General features: G+C 58.1%; 1 protein-coding gene across 1 annotated transcript in view; it reads left to right on the plus strand.

The window, feature by feature from the left end:
- The window catches only part of LOC133359932 (mucin-5AC-like), a 73,293-nt gene that overhangs the window by 20,267 nt on the left and 25,145 nt on the right, over positions 1-27,881 (plus strand). The window contains 16 exon segments of the mRNA XM_061578494.1: positions 2,916-3,026; positions 4,142-4,336; positions 5,716-5,955; positions 8,009-8,165; positions 9,410-9,538; positions 10,903-11,050; positions 12,880-12,917; positions 13,703-14,036; positions 14,481-14,713; positions 15,755-16,053; positions 18,496-18,804; positions 19,867-20,175; positions 22,393-22,701; positions 23,764-24,072; positions 24,799-25,050; positions 27,495-27,864. Coding sequence (XP_061434478.1) covers positions 2,916-3,026; positions 4,142-4,336; positions 5,716-5,955; positions 8,009-8,165; positions 9,410-9,538; positions 10,903-11,050; positions 12,880-12,917; positions 13,703-14,036; positions 14,481-14,713; positions 15,755-16,053; positions 18,496-18,804; positions 19,867-20,175; positions 22,393-22,701; positions 23,764-24,072; positions 24,799-25,050; positions 27,495-27,864 — 3,742 coding nt within the window.

Consider the following 27,881-nt stretch of genomic DNA (forward strand, 5'->3'; position numbering starts at 1 on the left):
GCCCGGTACACAGGATGTCGTGGGTTCAATCTCGACCCTGACGATGCCTGCTGCAGTATATTGGGAGTCTGCGTCTCTCTCTCTCTCATCATCATGGGGGCTAGGAGATGTTAACAACCTCGCCCGGTACACAGGAGGTCGTGGGTTCAATCTCGACCCTGACGCCTTCTGTATATTTGCAGTCTGCGTCTCTCTTTCTATCATCATCACGGTGGGCTAGGAAATGTTAACTACCTCGCCCGGTATGCAGGAGGTCATCGTGGGTTCCATCTCGACCCTAATAGCCACGTTGGCTTGGAGATGTTAACCACCTCGCTCGGTATGCAGGAGGTCGTGGGTTCAATCTCGACCCTAATAGCCACGTTGGCTAGGAGATGTTAACCACTTCGCCGCCCGGTACACAGGATGTCGTGGGTTCAATCTCGACCCTGACGATGCCTGCTGCAGTATATTGGGAGTCTGCGTCTCTCTCTCTCTCTCATCATCATGGGGGCTAGGAGATGTTAACAACCTCGCCCGGTACACAGGAGGTCGTGGGTTCAATCTCGACCCTGACGCCTTCTGTATATTTGCAGTCTGCGTCTCTCTTTCTATCATCATCACGGTGGGCTAGGAGATGTTAACTACCTCGCCCGGTACGCAGGAGGTCATCGTGGGTTCCATCTCGACCCTAATAGCCACGGTGGCTAGGAGATGTTAACTACCTCGCCTGGTACACAGGAGGTCGTGGGTTCCATCCCGACCCTAATAGCCACGTTGGCTAGGAGATGTTAACTACCTCGCCCGGTACACAAGAGGTCGTGGGTTCAATCTCGACCCTGACGATGCCTGCTGCTGTATATTGGGAGTCTGCGTATATCTCTCCCATCATCACGGTGGCTAGGAGATGTTAACTACCTCGCCCGGTACGCAGGAGGTCATCGTGGGTTCCATCTCGACCCTAATAGCCACGGTGGCTAGGAGATGTTAACTACCTCGCCTGGTACACAGGAGGTCGTGGGTTCCATCCCGACCCTAATAGCCACGTTGGCTAGGAGATGTTAACTACCTCGCCTGGTACACAGGAGGTCGTGGGTTCAATCTCGACCCTGACGATGCCTGCTGCTGTATATTGGGAATCTGCGTATATCTCTCCCATCATCACGGTGGCTAGGAGATGTTAACTACCTCGCCCGGTACGCAGGAGGTCATCGTGGGTTCCATCTCGACCCTAATAGCCACGGTGGCTAGGAGATGTTAACTACCTCGTCTGGTACACAGGAGGTCGTGGGTTCCATCCCGACCCTAATAGCCACGTTGGCTAGGAGATGTTAACTACCTCGCCCGGTACACAGGAGGTCGTGGGTTCAATCTCGACCCTGACGATGCCTGCTGCAGTATATTGGGAGTCTGCGTCTCTCTCTCTCTCTCATCATCATGGGGGCTAGGAGATGTTAACCACCTCGCCGCCCGGTACGCAGGAGGTCGTGGGTTCAATCTCGACCCTGACGCCTTCTGTATATTTGCAGTCTGCGTCTCTCTTTCTATCATCATCACGGTGGGCTAGGAAATGTTAACTACCTCGTCCGGTACGCAGGAGGTCATCGTGGGTTCCATCTCGACCCTAATAGCCACGTTGGCTAGGAGATGTTAACTACCTCGCCCGGTATGCAGGAGGTCGTGGGTTCCATCCCGACCCTAATAGCAACGGTGGCTAGGAGATGTTAACTACCTCGCCCGGTACACAGGAGGTCGTGGGTTCCATCCCGACCCTAATAGCAACGGTGGCTAGGAGATGTTAACTACCTCGCCCGGTATGCAGGAGGTCGTGGGTTCCATCCCGACCCTAAAGCCATGGTGGCTATGAGATGTTAACTACCTTGCCTGGTATACAGGAGATCGTGTGTTCGATCCCGACCTTGATGCCTGTTATATATTTGGGGTTTGCGTCTCTCTCTCTCCCCCCGTGGCCGTGCGGATTTTTTTCTGGGTCCTCTGGGGTTGTTTTTTCCCCTCCACATTTAGAATCAACGTCTCCACGCGTTCGTCGATGACAAGCGACTTGGTTAAGCTGCTCTCGTTTGTGATGGCCAGGGTTCTCGCTTCTGTGACAGAAGCTAAGCAGTAGCAGTTCAGTAGTGGGGACCTTATACCTGTTGACGATAAAACTAGTTTAGATCCATGTTCTTGGTTCTTTGGGTAAAGTTACGTAGAAGGGACAGCTTTCCTTAGAGCCTAGTCTCACATGGTGTTGGACCAGATGACGCCAAAAGGCGCACAACTCAAAGACAATGCACCATCAGAGTATGAGAGCTCGGGGTAAGCATTTACATGGCTCCTTGTAAAAACGTGTACAGTTTTGTTGCCAGATAGAAGGGTAAAAAAACAATTATCATTAGTTCAGTTGTCGCTTAGTTTATGGGTCACAATGCACCTCCGTGCGTTTGGAGAATGCGGCAGCTGCCGTAGATGTTCATTTGTGACGGCCAAAGGGCCGCTTCTGAAAAAAATTAACCCGTAAAAACAAAGTTTTTCACTATAAATCCTTTATATGCGTGGCGGCTAGAGTCCTCTCGTCCTCTGGCTTGAGATGGCTGCCACCTATGGGTCAGATGATTGCATGGCACCATTAAGCAATTGGTAATTAAATATAATATTTTTGTCCTAAAAAGTGTAAAATTTAGGGAAATTTTTTTTCACGAACATTCATTGTCAGCTCGATTGGATCACGGGAAGTGGGTTAAAAAACGACCGAAAGGTTTGCACGGTCGTAAGCAAGCAAGCAAGCAAGCGCGCAAGCAAGTGAACTTAATATAAAGGATTTAAAAAATAGTTACGCAGCTCCAGACGGCGAGGCCCCAGCCGGCCGAAAGTTGCGAACGGCACCCGCCCCCGCCCCGGACATCACCGCTAAAGGGGAACGCTTTGTCCCGTAGGACTACTGCGGTGGAGCGTCGGGTGCAGGAACCTTCCAGATCATCACCGACAACGAAGACTGCGGCACCACGGGGGTCTCCTGCTCCAAGTCCGTGCGCCTATTCGTCAAGGTCAGAGGTCACCCCGGCCCCACACCCCCACACCCCACACAACCCACCGTCTGGGCTTGAACCCCCGCGTCTGATCCACTGTCTCGGTCTCCCTCTCTTCTCGTATTCGATTCACTCGCTCGCGCCCTCACCCCAACCACCGTGTCTCCCCACCCGACCACGCATCTGTGTCTCCCTCCCTCCCTCCCCACCCACCCACCCATCACCACCCATCCACCCATCACCACCCACCCACCCATCACCACCCACCCACCCATCACCACCCACCCACCCATCACCACCCACCCACCCATCACCACCCATTGGTGTCTCTCCCCACCCACTCACCTGCGTCTCCCCCTCCCCCCCACCCACCCACATCTCCCCCTCCCCCCCAACCCACCCACCCACTCACCTGCGTCTCCCCCCTCCCCTCCCCACCCACCACCTTAATCTCTCTCCCCACCCACCACTCATCAGTGTCTCTCCCCACCTACACACCTGCATCTCCCCCCTCCCCCCCTCCTCCCTCCCCCCCCACCCACCCACCTGCGTCTCCCCCCTCCCCTCCCCACCCCCACCCACCCACTCACCTGCGTCCCCCCCCTCCCCCCCACCCACCCACTCACCTGCGTCTCCCCCCTCACCTCCCCACCCACCCCCACCCACCTTAATCTCTCTCCCCACCCACCACTCATCAGTGTCTCTGCCCACCCACCCACCTGCATCTCCCCCCCCTCCTCCCCCCCTCCTCCCTCCCCACCCACCCACTCACCTGCGTCTCCCCCCTCTCCACTCACCTGCATCTCCCCCCTCCCCTCCCACCCACTCACCCACCTGCGTCTCCCCCCTCCCCCCACCCCCACCCACTCACCTGCGTCTCCCCCCCTCCCCCCACCCACCTGCGTCTCCCCCCCCCCCACCCACCCACTCACCTGCGTCTCCCCCCTCCCCTCCCCACCCCCACCCACCCACTCACCTGCATCTCCCCCTCCCCCACCCACTCACCTGCATCTCCCCCCCCCCCCCAACCCACCCACTCACCTGCGTCTCCCCCCTCCCCACCCCCCATCCTCCCCCCACCCACTCACCTGCATCTCCCTCCTCCCCCCTCACCCCCACACTCCACGGCGCAGGCGTACAACGTGGAGGTGCGCATGAAGGACGGCGCCGTGCAGGTGCTGCCCGTAAGCGGCGCGGCTTTGCCGGACGTCGGCGCGCTCAGCGTCCACTCGGTGGGGCTCTACCGCATCGTGCAGACGGACATCGGCGTCATGGTCATGTGGGACCGGCACACGAGCATCTTCGTCAAACTCGACGCGAGCTACAAGGTATGGCGGGCGAGCGTGCCGGGCGGGACCTCCTTGTAGTGAGTGGGGCGTGGCGCCAACAATGACGTGCAACACCACGTGTGACGCCACGTGCGACGCCACGTGTCGCGCGTGGAGCGTTGAGCACCGCGTGCTTTCTTTGGCATATTGCAGGAGGTTCAATCTTAATTTGTAGCTTTCGTGACTGCAGCAATTACTTTTCGATTTAAGGCTTTCGTGACTGCAGGGATTCATCTTCTTGGTTTTTTCGGTAAAGTCATCACGTAGAAAGGAAGTAATAAAATAATAAAAATAAAACATAATAAAATAATTATTTTATTAATAATTTTTTTATTAATACAAATAAAACATAATAAAATAATTATTTTATTATGTTTTGTTTTTATTATTTTATTACTTCCCTTCTACGTGATGACTTTACCGAAAAAACCAAGAAGATGCAGGAATTACTCTTTGGTTCTTTCGGTAAAGTCACGTATAAAGATAAAATAATAGATTAAATAATAGCATACTACGACATTTCGATTGCAACACTTGCTTGATTGCAACACTTGCTTGTGTTGCAATCGAAACGTCGAAGTATGCTATTATTTAATTTATTATTTTATCTTCATACTTGACTTTACCGAAAGAGCCAAAGAGTAACTATTGCAGGGGTGTCCAAACGTTTTGGAAAAGAGGGCCAAATTTGATAAAGTGAAGATGCCCGGGGGCCAAAAGTTTCTACTGACATTTTTTTAACCACTAAAGTTACGTGAAAACACGCACTGTTATAAAACAATCATCATTGTCACAATTACCTTTATTTCGGGTTATTTGTTGCCGCTGACGACTTTGTGGGGGTTTCGTATCGAAATCGGCTCCGGTGCTGTTGCTGCTGCTGGCAGCAATAAAAGTGGTTTGAAAGTCAAAAGTGTCTCACTCTCACTCACTCACTCCTCTCTCACTTACTCACTCCTCTCATTCTCTCACTCCCTTACTCTCTCACTCCACTCTCCCTCCCTCCCTCACTCCACTCACTCACTCCTCACGCTCTCACTCACTCACTCTTCTCTCACTTACTCACTCACTCCCTCCCTCATTCTCTCACTCCCTTACTCTCTCACTCCACTCTCCCTCCCTCTCTCACTGCACTCACTCACTCCTCACGCTCTCACTCACTCACTCCTCACTCACCCACTCACTGCACTCACTCACACTCCACTCTCCCTCAACTCACTCACTCCACTCACAATCCACTCTCCTTGTCTCCCTCCCTCCCTCTCTCCCTCCCTCACTCTCTTCCTCCCTCTCTCCCTCACTCACTCACTCTCTCACTCACTCCACTCCCCATGTGTGTTTCCCCTCCCATCTCCCACCTCCCACCAAACCCCCCGCAGGGCAAGGTGTGCGGCCTCTGCGGCAACTTCAACGGCGACGTGAGCGACGACTTCCGCACGGCCGACGGCACAACGGTGGCGAGCGCCGTGGCGTTCGGCAACAGCTGGAAGATGAAGGAGAGCTGCGCCGCCGTCGAAGCCGAGGCGCGGCCATGCGAGCGCAACCCCTACCGCCTCGTGTGGGCCCAGCGCAAGTGCAACATCATCAACAGCGACGTCTTCCAGGACTGCCACGACCAGGTGCGCGCTCAGTGGTTTGGGTGGTGTGGCAGAGGCGGCGGCGGTGGTGGTGGTGCTGTTGTCTTCACCGCTACCACGGCCATAACTGACGGCATGCACCACCTCCACCATGAGATCCACCACCACGATCTTCACCGCTACTATGGCCACCACCACCATGACCTCCACCTCCGCCACCACCACCACCATGACCTGCACCACCACTGCCACCACCAGCTCCGCCATGACCTGCACCACCACTGCCACCACCACCTCCGCCATGACCTCCACCACCGCGGTCTTCACCGCTACCACGATCACCACCACCACGACCTCCACCACGACCTCCGCCACCACCACCATGACCTCCACCACAGCTGCCACCATCACCATCACCACCTCCACCACCCCCGACCTACGAACCTCACCGTCTCTATCACGTAGCTCACCGCGTGTGTGTCCCTCCCCCCCCCCCTCGTGTCCCCCCCCCCCTCGTGTCCCCCCCCCCCATCGTGTCCCCCCCCCCCCTCGTGTCCCCCCCCCCCCTCGTGTCCCCCCCCCCTCGTGTCCCCCCCCCCCCCTCGTGTCCCCCCCCCCCCCTCGTGTCCCCCCCCCCCCCCTCGTGTCCCCCCCCCCTCGTGTCCCCCCCCCCCTCGTGTCCCCCCCCCCCCTCGTGTCCCCCCCCCCCTCGTGTCCCCCCCCCCCCCCCCTCGTGTCCCCCCCCCCCTCGTGTCCCCCCCCCCTCGTGTCCCCCCCCCCCCCCCTCGTGTCCCCCCCCCCTCGTGTCCCCCCCCCCCCCCCCTCCGTGTCCCCCCCCCCCCCCTCGTGTCCCCCCCCCCCCCTCGTGTCCCCCCCCCCCCCCCCTCGTGTCCCCCCCCCCCCTCGTGTCCCCTCCAGGTGTACCACATGCTTCCAGGTGTACCACGTAGCTCACCACGTGTCCCACCCCTCCCCCCTCTCGTGTCCCACCCCTCCCCCCCCCTCGTGTCCCCTCCAGGTGTACCACATGCTTCCAGGTGTATCACGTAGCTCACCGCGTGTCCTACCCCTCCCCCCCCCCCTCGTGTCCCACCCCTCCCTTCCCCTCGTGTCCCACCCCTCCCCCCCCCGTGTCCTCTCCAGGTGTATCACGTGCCTCCAGGTGTATCCGGTAGCTCACCGCCTGTCCCCCCCCCCCCTCCCCACGTGTCCCCCCTGCAGGTGTACCACGTGCCCCCCCTGCAGATGTACCACGTGCCTCCAGGTGTTCCATGTAGCTCACCGCGTGTGTGTCCCACCCCCCCCCCCCCACGTGCTACCAGGTGTATCAAGTAGCTCACCGCGTGTCCCACCCCTCCCCCCCCCTCGTGTCCCCTCCAGGTGTACCACATGCTTCCAGGTGTATCACGTAGCTCACCACGTGTCCCACCCCTCCCCCCCCCCTCGTGTCCCCTCCAGGTGTACCACATGCTTCCAGATGTATCACGTAGCTCACCACGTGTCCCACCCCTCCCCCCCCCCTCGTGTCCCACCCCTCCCCCCCTCGTGTCCCACCCCTCCCCCCCTCGTGTCCCACCCCTCCCCCCCCTCGTGTCCCCTCCAGGTGTACCACATGCTTCCAGGTGTACCACGTAGCTCACCACGTGTGTGTCCCCCCCCCCCCCACGTGTCCCCCCTGCAGATGTACCACGTGCCCCCCCTGCAGATGTACCACGTGCCTCCAGGTGTTCCATGTAGCTCACCGCGTGTGTGTCCCACCCCCCCCCCCCCCACGTGCTACCAGGTGTATCAAGTAGCTCACCGCCTGTCCCCCCCCCCGCCACGTGTCCCCCCTGCAGGTGTACCACGTGCCTCCAGGTGTATCAAGTAGCTCACCGCGTGTCCCCCCCCTCCCCCCCCCTCGTGTCCCCTCCAGGTGTACCACATGCTTCCAGGTGTATCACGTAGCTCACCACGTGTCCCACCCCTCCCCCCCCCCTCGTGTCCCACCCCTCCCCCCCCCTCGTGTCCCCTCCAGGTGTACCACGTGCTTCCAGGTGTATCAAGTAGCTCACCACGTATCCCCCCCCCCCCTCCCCACGTGTCCCCCCTGCAGGTGTACCACGTGCCGTACTTCGACGCGTGCGTGCGCGACTCGTGCGCGTGCGACACGGGCGGCGATTGCGAGTGCTTCTGCACGGCAGTGGCCGCGTACGCGCAGGCCTGCAACGAGGCGGGCGTGTGCGTCAAGTGGAGAACCCCCGAGCGATGCCGTGAGTGGTCGCGACGTTTGGGCGGGGAGGTGTGGGGGTGCATGTGCGTGCGTGTGCGTGTGTGTTTCGCTGCGCTATGAACCCGGCGACACGGGTTCGATTCCCGCTCACTGCCAACATCAGTGACAATTATCTGAACCGGTCCTGGGCCCTCCCCTAGGTCGACTCAGCCTCAAATGAGTACCTGGTGCGGTGTGTAAACATTGAACACTGGAGAGACATAGGCGGTCGGGCGTGGTGGCTGGCCACCCACCCCCTCGTGTACCGTTTTGGCCTTCATAGGTGCTCGCTAACAGCACTTGCCCCTACAGTCTGTTAAGGCTATGTGTGTGGGGTTAGGTGGTAATTTATTGAAGGTGGAGGGGTTATCAGCCCCTCGCACCCGTCCAGAGCCCCCATTTAGCCACTGTGGTGGCTACAAACGCCCTGAGTGGAAAGGCCAATCGGAATTGGCACCTCCCCCCGCGGCACCGTCCACGACAACGTTGACCGTCCGGCATCACGAGGAGGTAGGGGGTTGTTTTTGCAGGACCCCCCTAATGGAGCATCTTCGCAGATTGGAAACATTTAGGCCGGCCTGCCTACGATCCATCCTGGGTTTAACCAGGCTGGATTGTGTGATGAGCTCACAAATCCTTGAAAGATCCGGGCAAAGTCCCATCAGTGAGCTCCTCCCGTGGGCAAGGCTGCATTGGCTGGGCCATGTAGCCCGCATGCCCAGTCACCCCATGCGTAAACAGCTTTTGTTCGGCCGGATAGAGGGGGCTAAACGGGCACGGTATGGGCTAGAGAAGAAATGGAGTGATGTGGTACAGGAGGACGTGGAGCTGAGTGGACTTGCCGATGACTGGTACCAGCGGTGTCAAGATCGGCCTCTGTGGAGGAGGCTCGTGAAGGACGCTACTGGGCAGTTGGAGGCAGTCGCCCTCCAACAACAACGGAGGGCGGAGGAGAGATGCTCACAACAACGAGCGGAGCATCGGGTGTCTAAAGCACAGCAATTTGGCACAGTAGGGGGCACAGGTGGTGCATCAGCCAGTCATCTCGGTCATCTCAGTCAGTCGACCCGTGACATTTGCTGGGTCTGCCCCGTGACCTCCTGCCAGCGGGCGTTCGACACCTCACATGGCCTCAAGGTGCACTTGGCCTGGCACAAGCGTCGTGGTGACGTTACCGCCACTTAGTGGCGAATGGCGGTTGTTTTTGTTGTTGTTGCATATGTCGCCGTGTCCACCCACCAACAGCCGTGTTCTGTGACTACTACAACAAGGACGACAGCGACTGCACGTGGCACTACAGCGCCTGCGGCACCCTGCCGCTCACCTGCCGCAAGCAGCAGCAGCCCGGCGGATTCGCGCTACCTCGCATGGAAGGTGAACATCTCCCCCCCCCACTACCCCCACCCACCACTACCCCCACCTCCCACTCTCCACCACCCCCCACTCCCACCCCACTCCCACCCACACTCCCACCCACACGCCACCCCCCACTCCCACCCCCCACTCCCAACCCTACACCCACTACCACCCCCACCCCAACCCCACCCCACCCACACGCCACCCCCACGACCACCCACACTCCCACCCCAACCCACTCCCACCCCACCCCCCACCCCAACCACCATTCCCACCCCCCACTCCCACCCCCCACTCCCACCCCCACTACCACCCCCACTACCACCCACACTCCCACCCCACCCCACCCACACGCCACCCCCACGACCACCCGACCCCCACCCCACTCTCACCCACACTCCCACCCCCACTCCCACCCCCCACTTCCACCCACACTCCCACCCACACGCCACCCCCACTCCCACCGCACCCCCGCCCCACTCCCACCCACACTCCCACCCTCCACTCCCACCCCCACTCCACTCCCACCCCACCCCACCCACACCCCACCCTCCACTCCCACCCCCCACTCCCACCTCCACCCCCACTACTACCCCCACTCCCACCCACACTCCCACTCCCACCCACACGCCACCCCCACCCCACCCCCACCCCACCCCCACCCCACCCACCCCACTCCCACCCCACTACCACCCCGACGCGCACACGTACCATCACCACCATACATAGCAGGCAAACCCGTGCCCTAACCAGCCTACGCAACCCAAGTCTTCACCGAGCATTGCTAGGAACCCACCACCACCACCACCAACCCCCCCACCCCACCCCACTACCACCCACACTCCTACCCCCCACCCCACCCCCACCCCCACCCACTCCCACCCCACCCCACCCACACACCACCCCCACGACCACCCGACCCCCACCCCACTCCCACCCCACCCCCACCCCACCCACCCCACTCCCACCCCACTACCACCCCGACGCGCACACGTACCATCACCACCATACATAGCAGGCAAACCCGTGCCCTAACCAGCCTACGCAACCCAAGTCTTCACCCAGCATTGCTAGGAACCCACCACCACCACCAACCCCACTCCCACCCCACCCCCACCCCCACCCCACTCCCACTCCCACCCCCACCCCACCCCCACCCCACCCCCACCCCACACTCCCACCCCACCCCCACCCCCACTCCAACCCCCACCCTCACGTACGGTACGAAAGAAGTCCAACGCGCACACGTACCATCACCACCATACATAGCAGGCAAACCCGTGCCCTAACCATCGTACGCAACCCAAGTCTTCACCGAGCATTGCTAGGAACCCACCACCACCACCACCAACCTCCCCCACCCTTACCTACGTTGCACGCAGGCTGCTATCCACGTTGCCCCTCTGCCGCCCCGTACCTGGACGAGAACAGCATGAGGTGCGTGGCTCTCTCGGCATGCAGCTGCTACCTGGGCGACGAGGTCGTGCCGGCCGGCGGCCAGATCGTCATCTCTGACTCGTGCCAAGTGTGGTGAGTTCCGTCAAAAGGGTGGGAGGGGGGGTGGGTGGGGAGCAGGGACGTGCGGTCAGGGGGGAGAGGCAGGGGAGGCTAGATCTTCACCTGTCATACTCCAATGAAAATATCTGTTACGAAAAAAAATAGAATAAAATAAATAACGAGATTTTTTTTTTATCTTCCATAAATGTAATTCCTGTAAGAATCCAGTCATTTTTAAAGTCAAAATGGCCAAATTTGCGGAGCTCCACTGCAAATACAGGGAGAGACGAGAGGTGAGGCAGCGACGAGCTCTGCCTCCCCTCTGATTGTGCAACCCCTCAGTAACTGGATGGAGCGCGGGCAATAAGCGCGTGCCTGTTGCTATCTCAGTGTGTCACCAATTGTGATGTTTGTAGACCCCTTCATTTCATGTCCTCGCCTTCGATACTCCAGATAACTTATTTCACGTAGTATGCGTATAAAGATATTTAGGCTCACTGGTCTCGTCATGAAACTGCAATGAAAAAGCATCAGGGGAGGCAGCTATCACATCTGCCTCACCGAGGGGGGACGTAAAATCTTGATTTGAAGCTTTCGTGACTGCAGGAATCCATACTCTTTGGTTCTTTCGGTAAAGTCACGTGGGTAGAAAAAATAACAATACATCACGACGTTTCGATCGCAACACAAGCAATCGTCATCAGGTGAAACGTGTCTAACACGCCCCCCTCAGTGAGGACACGCCCCCCTCAGTGTGTGAATTTGGCTCTGACACTAGCCAATGGCTCCCCAGCCATTGACCGCACCGCACGTCACTGCACTACGCTATACACTACTAAACTATACACTACACTACACACTACACTACTATACACTTCTACACTACACACTACACGCTACACTATACACTACACACTACACTACTATACACTCTACACTACACTATACACTACACACTACAGTACTATACGCTACACTACACACTATACTAATATATACTACACTATACACTGCTATACTATACACTACACTGCTATACACTACACTACTATACAATATACACTACACGACTATACGCTGCACTATACACTTCACACTACACTACTATATACTACACGATACACTGCTATTCTATACACTACACTGCTATACGCTACACTATACACTACCATATACACTACACTACTACACACTACACTATACACTACTGTATACACTACACTACTACACACTACTATATACACTACACTACTACACACTACACTATACACCACACTGCTACGGTACACACTGATTGTACATTGGGTATTCGTTGCTTCAGAACAGCTCCTTTTCATCTTCTTGGTTATTTCGGTAAAGTCTCGTAGAAGGGAAATAATAAAATAATATAAATATAATTATTCTCACGACGTTTCAGCCACAACGCAAGCAGCCGCAAGCAGCCGTCCTCAGGTGGAAAACAGGTCTGTCTGGGAAGACAGCATTTTCCCGACATACCTGTTCTCCACCTGAGGACGGCTGCTTGCGTTGTGGCCGGAACGTCGTGAGAATAATTATATTTATATTATTTTATTATTTCCCTTCTACGTGACTTTACCGAAATAACCAAGAAGATGAATCCCTGCAGTCACGAAAGCTTCAAATCGGAGCTTCCTTTCGCTTTTAGTTTGTCCTCCGATTGGGCCCGGTCGCCCTCGTGCGGGCGTACGCACAGCGCCACGCGGGTACGCACAGCGCTGGCAGGGGAAGGCGAAACCCGCGCACTCTATTGACGTCCGTCGGGAAGTCTTCCGTGTTGGCTGACCTTCGTCCTTTGTGTCCCCCGCCGCCCCCCCCCCCCCCGTTTCCGCTGTCTGTTGCAGCAACTGCAAGGATGGGCAGCTGACATGCACGGAAGCAGGTGAGGCCGAGTCGCCGCAGGGGCCGGCCCGCCGCGCGTGTGTGTGTGCGTGCGACCATGTGTGTGTGTGCGTGCGTGCGTGTGTGCGTGCGACCATGTGTGCGTGTGTGCGTGCGAACGTGTGTCTGTGCGTGTGCGTGCGAGTGTGTGCGTGTGTGCGTGCGACCGTGTGTGTGTGTGCGTGCGACCGTGTGTGTGTGTGCGTGCGACCGTGTGTCTGTGCGTGCGAACGTGTGTCTGTGCGTGTACGTGCGACCATGTGTGTGTGTGCGTGCGAGAGTGTGTGTGTGTGCGTGCGGTGGCGGTAGCGGTTAGCGCTACGCCGCGATACGAACCCAGCGGACCCGAGTTCGATTCCCGCTCACGGCCAACACTGGTGATGATTATCTGAGCCAGGCCTGGGCGTCCTCTAGGTCAACTCAGCCTCAATTGAGTTAGCTGGTGCAGTGTGTAGTGAACATCGCCACAGAGGGGGAGATACAAAGACGACCTGGCGTGGTGCTGGCCACCCACCACCTCAAGTGCCAAAGTGCCATTAGCCTTCATAGGTTGCTGCTGCTCGCTTAAAAAGCCCTTACCCCTACGGGAGGGGGGTTCTCTGTCTTTGTTGATCTCAGTGAGTCAACCAATGGCACCACGGGTCTGTCCCGCGACCTCGTTGCCAGCGAGCGTCCAACGCTTCGGCGTGGCCTCAGAGTGCACGGCGGTCTCCGAGTGGGCTCCGCTCGCGAAAAAGAAGGGCGGCTTGTCGATCCTCATTCCCCCCTTCGTGTGAAATCCCGCAGTGGGCTGCTGCGTCGGAGGCAAGGTGTACGTGGCGGGCAGTGTGATCTCGAAGGAGACGGACGCCGTGGGGCTGTGCACCTTCACCAAGACGTGCATGGCGTCGGGCGCGGTGAAGGACTCCAGCGAGTGCAAGGCCATCACTTCGGCCGCGCCCACCACCACCGCGGGGACAAAGGCGCCGCTGCCGCCGCTGCCGCTGCTGCCGACAAAGCAGGTCGTCGTGGCGACCACGGAGGGCCCGGTCACGACAGTGACCGTGCTGAGGTCGACGGCGCAGTTGCTGACGGAAGCGCCGGTGGAGCAGGTGACGCAGAAGGTGGTGGAGAATACGAGGCCCGTAGCAACCACAACCACGCCCGGACCGGTCACGACCAAACCCGGACCGGTCGCGACCACGCCCGGACCAGTCACAACCAGACCCGCACAAGTCGAAACCACACCCGTGCCAGTCACAACCACGCCTGGACCAGTCGAAACCACACCGGGCCCAGTCGGATCCACTCTCGGGCCAGTCACAACCACGCCTGGACCAGTCGGATCTACACCAGGACCAGTCGAAACCACACCAGGACCCGTCACAACAACGCCAGGACCAATTGGATCCACACTGGGACCAGTCGAAACCACACCGGGTCCAGTTGTAACCACGCCCGCATCAGTCAGTTCCACACCTGGACCAGTTAGTTTCACGCCTGCTGCAGTCACAACCAAGGCCGCAGCGGTCCCCTGCATGGGAACTTGGTCTGAGTGGTACAACGTGGACAACCCGCAAACGAGCAAGCAAAACGGAGACTACGAAACGTTCGACAACATCAGGCAGAATGGCCAGGCCATCTGCACGATGGGCGACCGAGTGGAGGCCATCGACTGCAAGGCAATGCGCTTCCCCAACGTGGCGTGGCAAGATCTGGGACAGAAGATCAGGTGTGATGGGCAAGTGGGTCTCATCTGCAACAACGCGGAGCAATCCACGTCCATGTGCTACGACTACAAGATCCGAGTGTGCTGCGGCCAGGAGATCGCAACAACAACACTTGCTCCGGTGGTGACCACCAAGGAATCCGCGGCAACTACAGCCGGACCAGTCGAATCCACTCCCGGGCCAGTCACAACCACGCTCGGACCAGTCGGATCCACACCAGGACCAGTCGAAACCACGCTCGGACCAGTCGGATCCACACCAGGACCAGTGGAAACCACACTGGGACCAGTCGCAACCACGCCTGGACCAGTCGAAACCACACCCGGACCAGTAACAACTACACCCGGACCAATAGAATCCACGCCCGCATCAGTCAGATCCACACCGGGACCAGTCGAAACCACACCTGGACCAGTTGGATCCACACCAGGACCTGTCGGATCCACGCCCGGACTAGTCGGATCTACACCAGGACCAGTTGAAACCACACCGGGACCAGTCACAACCACGCTCGGACCAGTCGGATCCACACCGGCATCAGTCGAAACCACACCGGGTCCAGTTGTAACCACACCTGGACCAGTCGGATCCACACCAGGACCAGTCGAAACCACACCAGGACCCGTCACAACCACGCCCGGACCTACCGGATCCACACCGGCATCAGTAGAAACCACACCGGGTCCAGTTGTAACCACGCCCGCACCAGTCGGATCCTCACCCGGACCAGTCGGATCCACACCAGGACCAGTCGAAACCACACCAGGACCCGTCACAACCACGCCCGGACCAATCGGATCCACACCGGCATCAGTCGAAACCACACCGGGTCCAGTTGTAACCACGCCTGGACCAGTCGGATCCACACCAGGACCAGTCGAAACCACACCAGGACCCGTCACAACCACGCCCGGACCAATCGGATCCACACCGGCATCAGTCGAAACCACACCGGGTCCAGTTGTAACCACGCCTGGACCAGTCGGATCCACACCAGGACCAGTCGAAACCACACCAGGACCCGTCACAACCACGCTTGGACCAATCGGATCCACACCGGCATCAGTCGAAACCACACCGGGTCCAGTTGTAACCACGCCCGCACCCGTCGGATCCACACCTGGGCCAGTCACAACCACGGCCGCAGCGGTCCCCTGCATGGGAACGTGGTCTGAGTGGTACAACGTGGACTACCCACAAACGAGCAAGCAAAACGGAGACTACGAAACGTTCGACAACATCAGGCAGAATGGCCAGGCCATCTGCGCGATGGGTGACCGAGTGGAGGCCATCGACTGCAAGGCAATGCGCTTCCCCAATGTGGCGTGGCAAGATCTGGGACAGAAGATCAGGTGTGATGGGCAAGTGGGTCTCATCTGCAACAACGCGGAGCAATCCACGTCCATGTGCTACGACTACAAGATCCGAGTGTGCTGCAGCCAGGAGATCGCAACAACAACACTTGCTCCGGTGGTGACCACCAAGGAATCCGCGGCAACTACAGCCGGACCAGTCGAATCCACTCCCGGGCCAGTCACAACCACGCTCGGACCAGTCGGATCCACACCAGGACCAGTCGAAACCACGCTCGGACCAGTCGGATCCACACCAGGACCAGTGGAAACCACACCCGGACCAGTAACAACTACACCCGGACCAATCGGATCCACGCCCACATCAGTCAGATCCACACCGGGACCAGTCGGATCTACACCAGGACCAGTTGAAACTACATCAGGACCAGTCACAACCACGCTCGGACCAGTCGGATCCACACCAGGACCAGTCGAAACCACACCGGGACCAGTCACAACCACGCCCGGACCAATCGGTTCCACGCCCGCATCAATCGCATCCACACAGGGACCAGTTGAAACCACTCCCGGACCAGTCGCTTCCACACCCGGACCAGTAGGATCCACACCAGGACCAGTCGAAACCACCCCAGGACCCGTCACAACCACGCCAGCACCAATCGGATCCACACCCGCATCAGTCGGATCCACACCGAGACCAGTCATAACCACACCCGGACCAGTCGGTTCCATGCCCGGACCAGTCGCATCCACGCCTGGAACAGTCGGATCCACACCGGGACCAGTCACAACAACGCTCGGACCAGTCGGATCCACACCGGCATCAGTTGAAACCACACCGGGTCCAGTTCTAACCACGCCTGCACCAGTCGGATCCACACCAGGACCAGTCGGATCCACGCCCGGACCAGTCGGATCCACACCTGGGCCAGTCACAACCACGCTCGGACCAATCGGATCCACACCCGCATCAGTCAGATCCACACCAGGACCAGTCGAAACCACACCAGGACCAGTCACAACCACGCCCGGACCAGTCGGATCCACATCCGCATCAGTCGAAACCACACCGGGTCCAGTTGTAACCACGCCTGGACCAGTCGGATCCACACCAGGACCAGTCGGATCCACGCCCGGACCAGTCGGATCTACACCAGGACCAGTTGAAACCACACCGGGACCAGTCACAACCACGCTCGGACCAGTCGGATCCACACCGGCATCAGTCGAAACCACACCAGGTCCAGTTCTAACCACGCCTGGACCAGTCGGATCCACACCAAGACCAGTCGGATCCACGCCCGGACCAGTTGGATCTACACCAGGACCAGTTGAAACCACACCGGGACCAGTCACAACCACGCTCGGACCAGTCGGATCCACACCGGCATCAGTCGAAACCACACCGGGTCCAGTTTTAACCACGCCTGGACCAGTCGGATCCACACCAGGACCAGTCGGATCCACGCCCAGACCAGTCGGATCTACACCAGGACCAGTTGAAACCACACCGGGACCAGTCACAACCACGCTCGGACCAGTCGGATCCACACCGGCATCAGTCGAAACCACACCGGGTCCAGTTGTAACCACGCCTGGACCAGTCGGATCCACACCAGCACCAGTTGGATCTACGCCCGGACCAGTCGGATCCACACCTGGGCCAGTCACAACCACGCTCGGACCAATCGGATCCACACCCGCATCAGTCAGATCCACACCAGGACCAGTCGAAACCACACCAGGACCAGTCACAACCACGCCCGGACCAGTCGGATCCACATCCGCATCAGTCGAAACCACACCGGGTCCAGTTGTAACCGGGCCTGGACCAGTCGGATCCACACCAGGACCAGTCAGATCTACACCAGGACCAGTTGAAACCACACCGGGACCAGTCACAACCACGCTCGGACCAGTCGGATCCACACCGGCATCAGTCGAAACCACACCGGGTCCAGTTGTAACCACGTCTGGACCAGTCGGATCCACACCAGGACCAGTCGGATCTACGCCCGGACCAGTCGGATCTACACCAGGACCAGTTGAAACCACACCGGGACCAGTCACAACTACGCCCGGACCAGTCGGATCCACACCGGCATCAGTCGAAACCACACCGGGTCCAGTTCTAACCACGCCTGAACCAGTCGGATCCACACCAGGACCAGTCGGATCCACGCCCAGACCAGTCGGATCTACACCAGGACCAGTTGAAACCACACCGGGACCAGTCACAACCACGCTCGGACCAGTCGGATCCACACCGGCATCAGTCGAAACCACACCGGGTCCAGTTGTAACCACGCCTGGACCAGTCGGATCCACACCAGCACCAGTTGGATATACACCAGGACCAGTTGAAACCACACCGGGACCAGTCACAACCACGCTCGGACCAGTCGGATCCACACCGGCATCAGTCGAAACCACACCGGGTCCAGTTGTAACCACGCCTGGACCAGTCGGATCCACACCAGGACCAGTCGCATCCACACCTGGGCCAGTCACAACCACTGCCGCAGCGGTCCCCTGCATGGGAACTTGGTCTGAGTGGTACAACGTGGACAACCCGCAAACGAGCAAGCAAAACGGAGACTACGAAACGTTCGACAACATCAGGCAGAATGGCCAGGCCATCTGCACGATGGGCGACCGAGTGGAGGCCATCGACTGCAAGGCAATGCGCTTCCCCAACGTGGCGTGGCAAGATCTGGGACAGAAGATCAGGTGTGATGGGCAAGTGGGTCTCATCTGCAACAACGCGGAGCAATCCACGTCCATGTGCTACGACTACAAGATCCGAGTGTGCTGCGGCCAGGAGATCGCAACAACAACACTTGCTCCGGTGGTGACCACCAAGGCATCCGCGGCAACTACAGCCGGACCAGTCGAATCCACTCCCGGGCCAGTCACAACCACGCTCGGACCAGTCGGATCCACACCAGGACCAGTCGAAACCACGCTCGGACCAGTCGGATCCACACCAGGACCAGTGGAAACCACACTGGGACCAGTCGCAACCACGCCTGGACCAGTCGAAACCACACCCGGACCAGTAACAACTACACCCGGACCAATAGAATCCACGCCCGCATCAGTCAGATCCACACCGGGACCAGTCGAAACCACACCTGGACCAGTTGGATCCACACCAGGACCTGTCGGATCCACGCCCGGACCAGTCGGATCTACACCAGGACCAGTTGAAACCACACCGGGACCAGTCACAACCACGCTCGGACCAGTCGGATCCACACCGGCATCAGTCGAAACCACACCGGGTCCAGTTGTAACCACACCTGGACCAGTCGGATCCACACCAGGACCAGTCGAAACCACACCAGGACCCGTCACAACCACGCCCGGACCTACCGGATCCACACCGGCATCAGTCGAAACCACACCGGGTCCAGTTGTAACCACGCCCGCACCAGTCGGATCCTCACCCGGACCAGTCGGATCCACACCAGGACCAGTCGAAACCACACCAGGACCCGTCACAACCACGCCCGGACCAATCGGATCCACACCGGCATCAGTCGAAACCACACCGGGTCCAGTTGTAACCACGCCTGGACCAGTCGGATCCACACCAGGACCAGTCGAAACCACACCAGGACCTGTCACAACCACGCCCGGACCAATCGGATCCACACCGGCATCAGTCGAAACCACACCGGGTCCAGTTGTAACCACGCCTGGACCAGTCGGATCCACACCAGGACCAGTCGAAACCACACCAGGACCCGTCACAACCACGCTCGGACCAATCGGATCCACACCGGCATCAGTCGAAACCACACCGGGTCCAGTTGTAACCACGCCCGCACCCGTCGGATCCACACCTGGCCCAGTCGCATCCACACCTGGGCCAGTCACAACCACGGCCGCAGCGGTCCCCTGCATGGGAACGTGGTCTGAGTGGTACAACGTGGACTACCCGCAAACGAGCAAGCAAAACGGAGACTACGAAACGTTCGACAACATCAGGCAGAATGGCCAGGCCATCTGCGCGATGGGTGACCGAGTGGAGGCCATCGACTGCAAGGCAATGCGCTTCCCCAACGTGGCGTGGCAAGATCTGGGACAGAAGATCAGGTGTGATGGGCAAGTGGGTCTCATCTGCAACAACGCGGAGCAATCCACGTCCATGTGCTACGACTACAAGATCCGAGTGTGCTGCGGCCAGGAGATCGCAACAACAACACTTGCTCCGGTGGTGACCACCAAGGCATCCGCGGCAACTACAGCCGGACCAGTCGAAACCACACCAGGACCCGTCAAGACCACACCCGCACCAGTCGTATCCACTCCTGGGCCAGTCACAACCACGATCGGACCAGTCGGATCCACACCAGGACCAGTCGAAACCACGCTCGGACCAGTTGGATCCACACCAGGACCAGTGGAAACCACACTGGGACCAGTCGCAACCACGCCTGGACCAGTAACAACTACACCCGGACCAATAGAATCCACGCCCGCATCAGTCAGATCCACACCGGGACCAGTCGAAACCACGCTCGGACCAGTCGGATCCACACCAGGACCAGTGGAAACCACACTGGGACCAGTCGCAACCACGCCTGGACCAGTCGAAACCACACCCGGACCAGTAACAACTACACCCGGACCAATCGGATCCACGCCCACATCAGTCAGATCCACACCGGGACCAGTCGGATCTACACCAGGACCAGTTGAAACTACATCAGGACCAGTCACAACCACGCTCGGACCAGTCGGATCCACACCGGGACCAGTCACAACCACGCCCGGACCAATCGGTTCCACGCCCGCATCAATCGCATCCACACAGGGACCAGTTGAAACCACTCCCGGACCAGTCGCTTCCACACCCGGACCAGTAGGATCCACACCAGGACCAGTCGAAACCACCCCAGGACCCGTCACAACCACACCAGCACCAATCGGATCCACACCCGCATCAGTCGGATCCACACGGGGCCCAGTCATAACCACACCCGGACCAGTCGGTTCCACGCCCGGACCAGTCGCATCCACGCCTGGAACAGTCGGATCCACACCGGGACCAGTCACAACAACGCTCGGACCAGTCGGATCCACACCGGCATCAGTCGAAACCACACCGGGTCCAGTTCTAACCACGCCTGGACCAGTCGGATCCACACCAGGACCAGTCGGATCCACGCCCGGACCAGTCGGATCCACGCTCGGACCAGTCGGATCCACACCGGCATCAGTCGAAACCACACCGGGTCCAGTTCTAACCACGCCTGCACCAGTCGGATCCACACCAGGACCAGTCGGATCCACGCCCGGACCAGTCGGATCTACACCTGGGCCAGTCACAACCACGCTCGGACCAATCGGATCCACACCCGCATCAGTCAGATCCACACCAGGACCAGTCGAAACCACACCAGGACCAGTCACAACCACGCCCGAACCAGTCGGATCCACATCCGCATCAGTCGAAACCACACCGGGTCCAGTTGTAACCACGCCTGGACCAGTCGGATCCACACCAGGACCAGTCGGATCCACGCCCGGACCAGTCGGATCTACACCAGGACCAGTTGAAACCACACCGGGACCAGTCACAACCACGCTCGGACCAGTCGGATCCACACCGGCATCAGTCAAAACCACACCGGGTCCAGTTCTAACCACGCCTGGACCAGTCGGATCCACACCAGGACCAGTCGGATCCACGCCCGGACCAGTCGGATCTACACCAGGACCAGTTGAAACCACACCAGGACCCGTCACAACCACTCCAGCACCAATCGGATCCACACCCGCATCAGTCGGATCCACACCGGGACCAGTCGTAACCACACCGGGACCAGTCGGATCCACGCCCAGACCAGTCGGATCTACACCGGGACCAGTCGAAACCACACCAGGACCAGTCACAACCACGCTCGGACCAGTCGCTTCCACACCCGGACCAGTAGGATCCACACCAGGACCCGTCACAACCACGCCAGCACCAATTGGATCTACACCCGCATCAGTCGGATCCACACCGGGACCAGTCATAACCACACCCGGACCAGTCGCATCCACGCCTGGAACAGTCGGATCCACACCGGGACCAGTCACAACAACGCTCGGACCAGTCGGATCCACACCGCCATCAGTCAAAACCACACCAGGTCCAGTTCTAACCACGCCTGGACCAGTCGGATCCACACCAGGACCAGTCGGATCCACGCCCGGACCAGTCGGATCTACACCAGGACCAGTTGAAACCACACCGGGACCAGTCACAACCACGCTCGGACCAGTCGGATCCACACCGGCATCAGTCGAAACCACACCGGGTCCAGTTCTAACCACGCCCGCACCAGTCGGATCCACACCCGGACCAGTCGGATCCACACCAGGACCAGTTAGTTCCACGCCTGCAGCAGTCACAACCACGGCCGCAGCGGTCCCCTGCATGGGAACGTGGTCTGAGTGGTACAACGTGGACTACCCGCAAACGAGCAAGCAAAACGGAGACTACGAAACGTTCGACAACATCAGGCAGAATGGCCAGGCCATCTGCGCGATGGGCGACCGAGTGGAGGCCATCGACTGCAAGGCAATGCGCTTCCCCAATGTGGCGTGGCAAGATCTGGGACAGAAGATCAGGTGTGATGGGCAAGTGGGTCTCATCTGCAACAACGCGGAGCAATCCACGTCCATGTGCTACGACTACAAGATCCGAGTGTGCTGCAGCCAGGAGATCGCAACAACAACACTTGCTCCGGTGGTGACCACCAAGGCATCCGCGGCAACTACAGCCGGACCAGTCGAATCCACTCCCGGGCCAGTCACAACCACGCTCGGACCAGTCGGATCCACACCAGGACCAGTCGAAACCACGCTCGGACCAGTCGGATCCACACCAGGACCAGTGGAAACCACACTGGGACCAGTCGCAACCACGCCTGGACCAGTCGAAACCACACCCGGACCAGTAACAACTACACCCGGACCAATAGAATCCACGCCCGCATCAGTCAGATCCACACCGGGACCAGTCGAAACCACACCTGGACCAGTTGGATCCACACCAGGACCTGTCGGATCCACGCCCGGACCAGTCGGATCTACACCAGGACCAGTTGAAACCACACCGGGACCAGTCACAACCACGCTCGGACCAGTCGGATCCACACCGGCATCAGTCGAAACCACACCGGGTCCAGTTGTAACCACACCTGGACCAGTCGGATCCACACCAGGACCAGTCGAAACCACACCAGGACCCGTCACAACCACGCCCGGACCTACCGGATCCACACCGGCATCAGTCGAAACCACACCGGGTCCAGTTGTAACCACGCCCGCACCAGTCGGATCCTCACCCGGACCAGTCGGATCCACACCAGGACCAGTCGAAACCACACCAGGACCCGTCACAACCACGCCCGGACCAATCGGATCCACACCGGCATCAGTCGAAACCACACCGGGTCCAGTTGTAACCACGCCTGGACCAGTCGGATCCACACCAGGACCAGTCGAAACCACACCAGGACCTGTCACAACCACGCCCGGACCAATCGGATCCACACCGGCATCAGTCGAAACCACACCGGGTCCAGTTGTAACCACGCCTGGACCAGTCGGATCCACACCAGGACCAGTCGAAACCACACCAGGACCCGTCACAACCACGCTCGGACCAATCGGATCCACACCGGCATCAGTCGAAACCACACCGGGTCCAGTTGTAACCACGCCCGCACCCGTCGGATCCACACCTGGCCCAGTCGCATCCACACCTGGGCCAGTCACAACCACGGCCGCAGCGGTCCCCTGCATGGGAACGTGGTCTGAGTGGTACAACGTGGACTACCCGCAAACGAGCAAGCAAAACGGAGACTACGAAACGTTCGACAACATCAGGCAGAATGGCCAGGCCATCTGCGCGATGGGTGACCGAGTGGAGGCCATCGACTGCAAGGCAATGCGCTTCCCCAACGTGGCGTGGCAAGATCTGGGACAGAAGATCAGGTGTGATGGGCAAGTGGGTCTCATCTGCAACAACGCGGAGCAATCCACGTCCATGTGCTACGACTACAAGATCCGAGTGTGCTGCGGCCAGGAGATCGCAACAACAACACTTGCTCCGGTGGTGACCACCAAGGCATCCGCGGCAACTACAGCCGGACCAGTCGAAACCACACCAGGACCCGTCAAGACCACACCCGCACCAGTCGTATCCACTCCTGGGCCAGTCACAACCACGATCGGACCAGTCGGATCCACACCAGGACCAGTCGAAACCACGCTCGGACCAGTTGGATCCACACCAGGACCAGTGGAAACCACACTGGGACCAGTCGCAACCACGCCTGGACCAGTAACAACTACACCCGGACCAATAGAATCCACGCCCGCATCAGTCAGATCCACACCGGGACCAGTCAAAACCACGCCTGGACCAGTTGGATCCACACCAGGACCTGTCGGATCCACGCCCGGACCAGTCGGATCTACACCAGGACTAGTTGAAACCACACCGGGACCAGTCACAACCACGCTCGGACCAGTCGGATCCACACCGGCATCAGTCGAAACCACACCGGGTCCAGTTGTAACCACGCCCGCACAAGTCGGATCCACACCAGGACCAGTCGGATCCACACCAGCACCAGTCGAAACCACACCAGGACCCGTCACAACCACGCCTGGACCAACCGGATCCACACCCGCATCAGTTGAAACCACACCGGGTCCAGTTGTAACCACGCCCGCACCAGTCGGATCCTCACCCGGACCAGTCGGATCCACACCAGGACCAGTTAGTTCCACGCCTGCAGCAGTCACAACCACGGCCGCAGCGGTCCCCTGCATGGGAACGTGGTCAGAGTGGTACAACGTGGACTACCCGCAAACGAGCCAGCAAAACGGAGACTACGAAACGTTCGACAACATCAGGCAGAATGGCCAGGCCATCTGCCCGATGGGCAACCGAGTGGAGGCCATCGACTGCAAGGCAATGCGCTTCCCCAACGTGGCGTGGCAAGATCTGGGACAGAAGATCAGGTGTGATGGGCAAGTGGGACTCATCTGCAACAACGCGGAGCAATCCATGTCCATGTGCTACGACTACAAGATCCGAGTGTGCTGCAGCCAGGAGATCGCAACAACAACACTTGCTCCGGTGGTGACCACCAAGGAATCCGCGGCAACTACAGCCGGACCAGTCGAATCCACTCCCGGGCCAGTCACAACCACGCTCGGACCAGTCGGATCCACACCAGGACCAGTGGAAACCACACTGGCACCAGTCGAAACCACGCTCGGACCAGTTGGATCCACACCAGGACCAGTCGAAACCACACCAGGACCCGTCACGACCACACCCGCACCAGTCGTATCCACTCCCGGGCCAGTCACAACCACGCCTGGACCAGCCGAAACCACACTGGGACCAGTCGAAACCACACCGGGGCCAGTTACAACCACGCCTGGACCAGTCGTATCCACTCCCGGGCCAGTCATAACCACGCCTGGACCAGTCGGATCCACACTAGGACCAGTAACAACTACACCCGGACCAATCGGATCCACACCCGCATCAGTCGGATCCACACCAGGACCAGTCGTAACCACACCCGAACCAGTTGTATCCACGCCCGTCGTCATTCAAGAAACTACAACTCTATTGGGTAAGTAGAACAATGCATCTTTTCAATTTCCTTTCCTTAACAAATACTCTCATCATCGATTGGCTCGGCTATAATCCTCATCAAGCCTTGGTCAATCCCCTTGCTAAACAGCCACCTCAAACATTCATGGCTTCCCACCCCACTCAGGTACACTGTTTTTCATTCATCCATTCATTATATGAGAATTAGTTTTACCCTTTCTGGACATAATTAAACAGGTGTATTAAGATGTGACAACACCAAACAGAAACCTTTTGCAAGGAATCATGTCTGCATTAACCACATATACTCTTTGGATTTATTTGGTAAAGTCACGTAGGTAAGGAAATAAAATTTTTAAATAAAAATGAAAAACAACTTCTTCTTTTTTTACCTACGTGACTTTACTGAATAAAACCAAAGAGTATGGATTCTTGCAGTCACGAAATTTAATTAACAAATCTAGAATTAACAACATATACGTTGCATGTTCACCACAAGTACCAATTCAGACATAATTCCTTGCAAAAGGTTTATCTTTGGTGTTTAAACATCTTAACACAGCTCTTTTATTTGCCAGAAAGGGTAAAAGCTATTCTTATTTTGTGAAACTGGCAAGGGCTGTCCCATGACATCCATTCATTGTAAAATGGAAGGAGGAACGGCGGGCGTGCCCATTTCTTACGGATTGGGTGAAGCGGAAGAGATCACAATGAATCTTGGTTAACGATCTATTACAATGCCACAATGGCTAGGAGATGTTGATTACCTTACCTGGTATACAGGAGGTCGTCGGTTTGAGCCCGACCCTGACAGTGCCTGCTGTATATTTGGAGTTTGCATGTCTCTAACCGTGGTCACGTGAATTTTTCTCTGGGTCCTCCACCGGTTTTTCCTCTCCACATTTAGAATCGATGTCCCAACGCGTTCAGAGTATTTGACTGCTGCTATAAATTTCTACGTGGAGATGATGACGATGGCGACGATGACAAGCCACTACATGGCTCAGTGGCAAGCCTTACCTGGTAAAATAAAGCAATTAAAATCGTAGTTTTAGTGTAACCCCAAGCTACTACGAGCCAGCCAGCCCACGAGCACTTTCATGTTGTCACCACGGGGTAGTCGCTCACTCTGTCTGTCATAATGCATGTGACTAAACATCTCACCGACAAATTGACTAACCAACTAACCGACTAACTGACAAACCGACTAACCAACTAATGGACAAACTGACAAACTGACTAACCGACAAACCGACTGACCAACAAACCGACTAACTGAAAATCCGACAAACCGAAAAACCAGCTAATCGACTAATGGACAAACCAACTAACTGACAAACCAACTGACCAACAAACCTACTAACTGACAAACCTAAAAACCAACTAACCAACTAGCCAACAATCAGACTAACTGACAAACCGGCTAACCAACTAATTGGACAAACTGAAAAACTGACTAACCGACAAACCAACTGACCAACCATCCAACTAACTGACAAACTGACAAACCGGCTAACCAACTAATGGATAAACCAACAAACTGACTAACCGACAAACCGGCTAACTAAAAAACCGACAAACTGACGAACCGACTAACCGACGAACCGACTAACAAAAAAACGACTAACTGACAAACCGACAAACTGGCTAACCGACTAATGGACAAACCAACAAACTGACTAACCGACAAACTGACTAACTGACAAACCAACAAACTAACTAACCAACTAATGAACAAACTGACGAAACGACTAACCTACAAACCGACAAACCAAAACACTGACAAACCGGCTCACAGACTAATGGATAAACCAAACAAACCAACTCACCGACAAACCGGCTAACTGACTAACCGACAAAACGACTAACTGCCCGTCCATCCATCCGCAGTGTGCCCGGGTGCCTGGTCGCAGTGGTTCGACGTCTCCAACCCAAGCCTAGACAACAACGGCGACGACGAGAGCTACGCCGCCATCCGTGCCACCGGTTTGGAGGTCTGCCCCGGCAGGCAGACACCGATAAACATCCAATGCCGTGCCGACAAATTCCCCGGCGTTCCCATTGACCAACTCGGCCAGGTGGTGTCGTGCGACAGCGGCAGCGGCCTCGTCTGCCTCAACGGCGACCAGAGCGGCGACTTGCAGCTGTGCTACAACTACCGCGTCCGGGTGTGCTGCGGCCTCGTCGCCACCGTTCCCACTGCGATGACTGCCGCCACCACTGTGGCTGTGGTCCCGACGACGCTGCTCGCCACCACAGCCGCCACCACAGCCGTCGTTACAAGTGAGCGGCTGCTGCTG

The sequence above is a fragment of the Lethenteron reissneri genome, chromosome 66 (genome assembly GCF_015708825.2).
Source record: "Lethenteron reissneri isolate LAM-NWPU_2019-01 chromosome 66, ASM1570882v1, whole genome shotgun sequence".
Lineage (NCBI taxonomy): Eukaryota > Metazoa > Chordata > Hyperoartia > Petromyzontiformes > Petromyzontidae > Lethenteron > Lethenteron reissneri.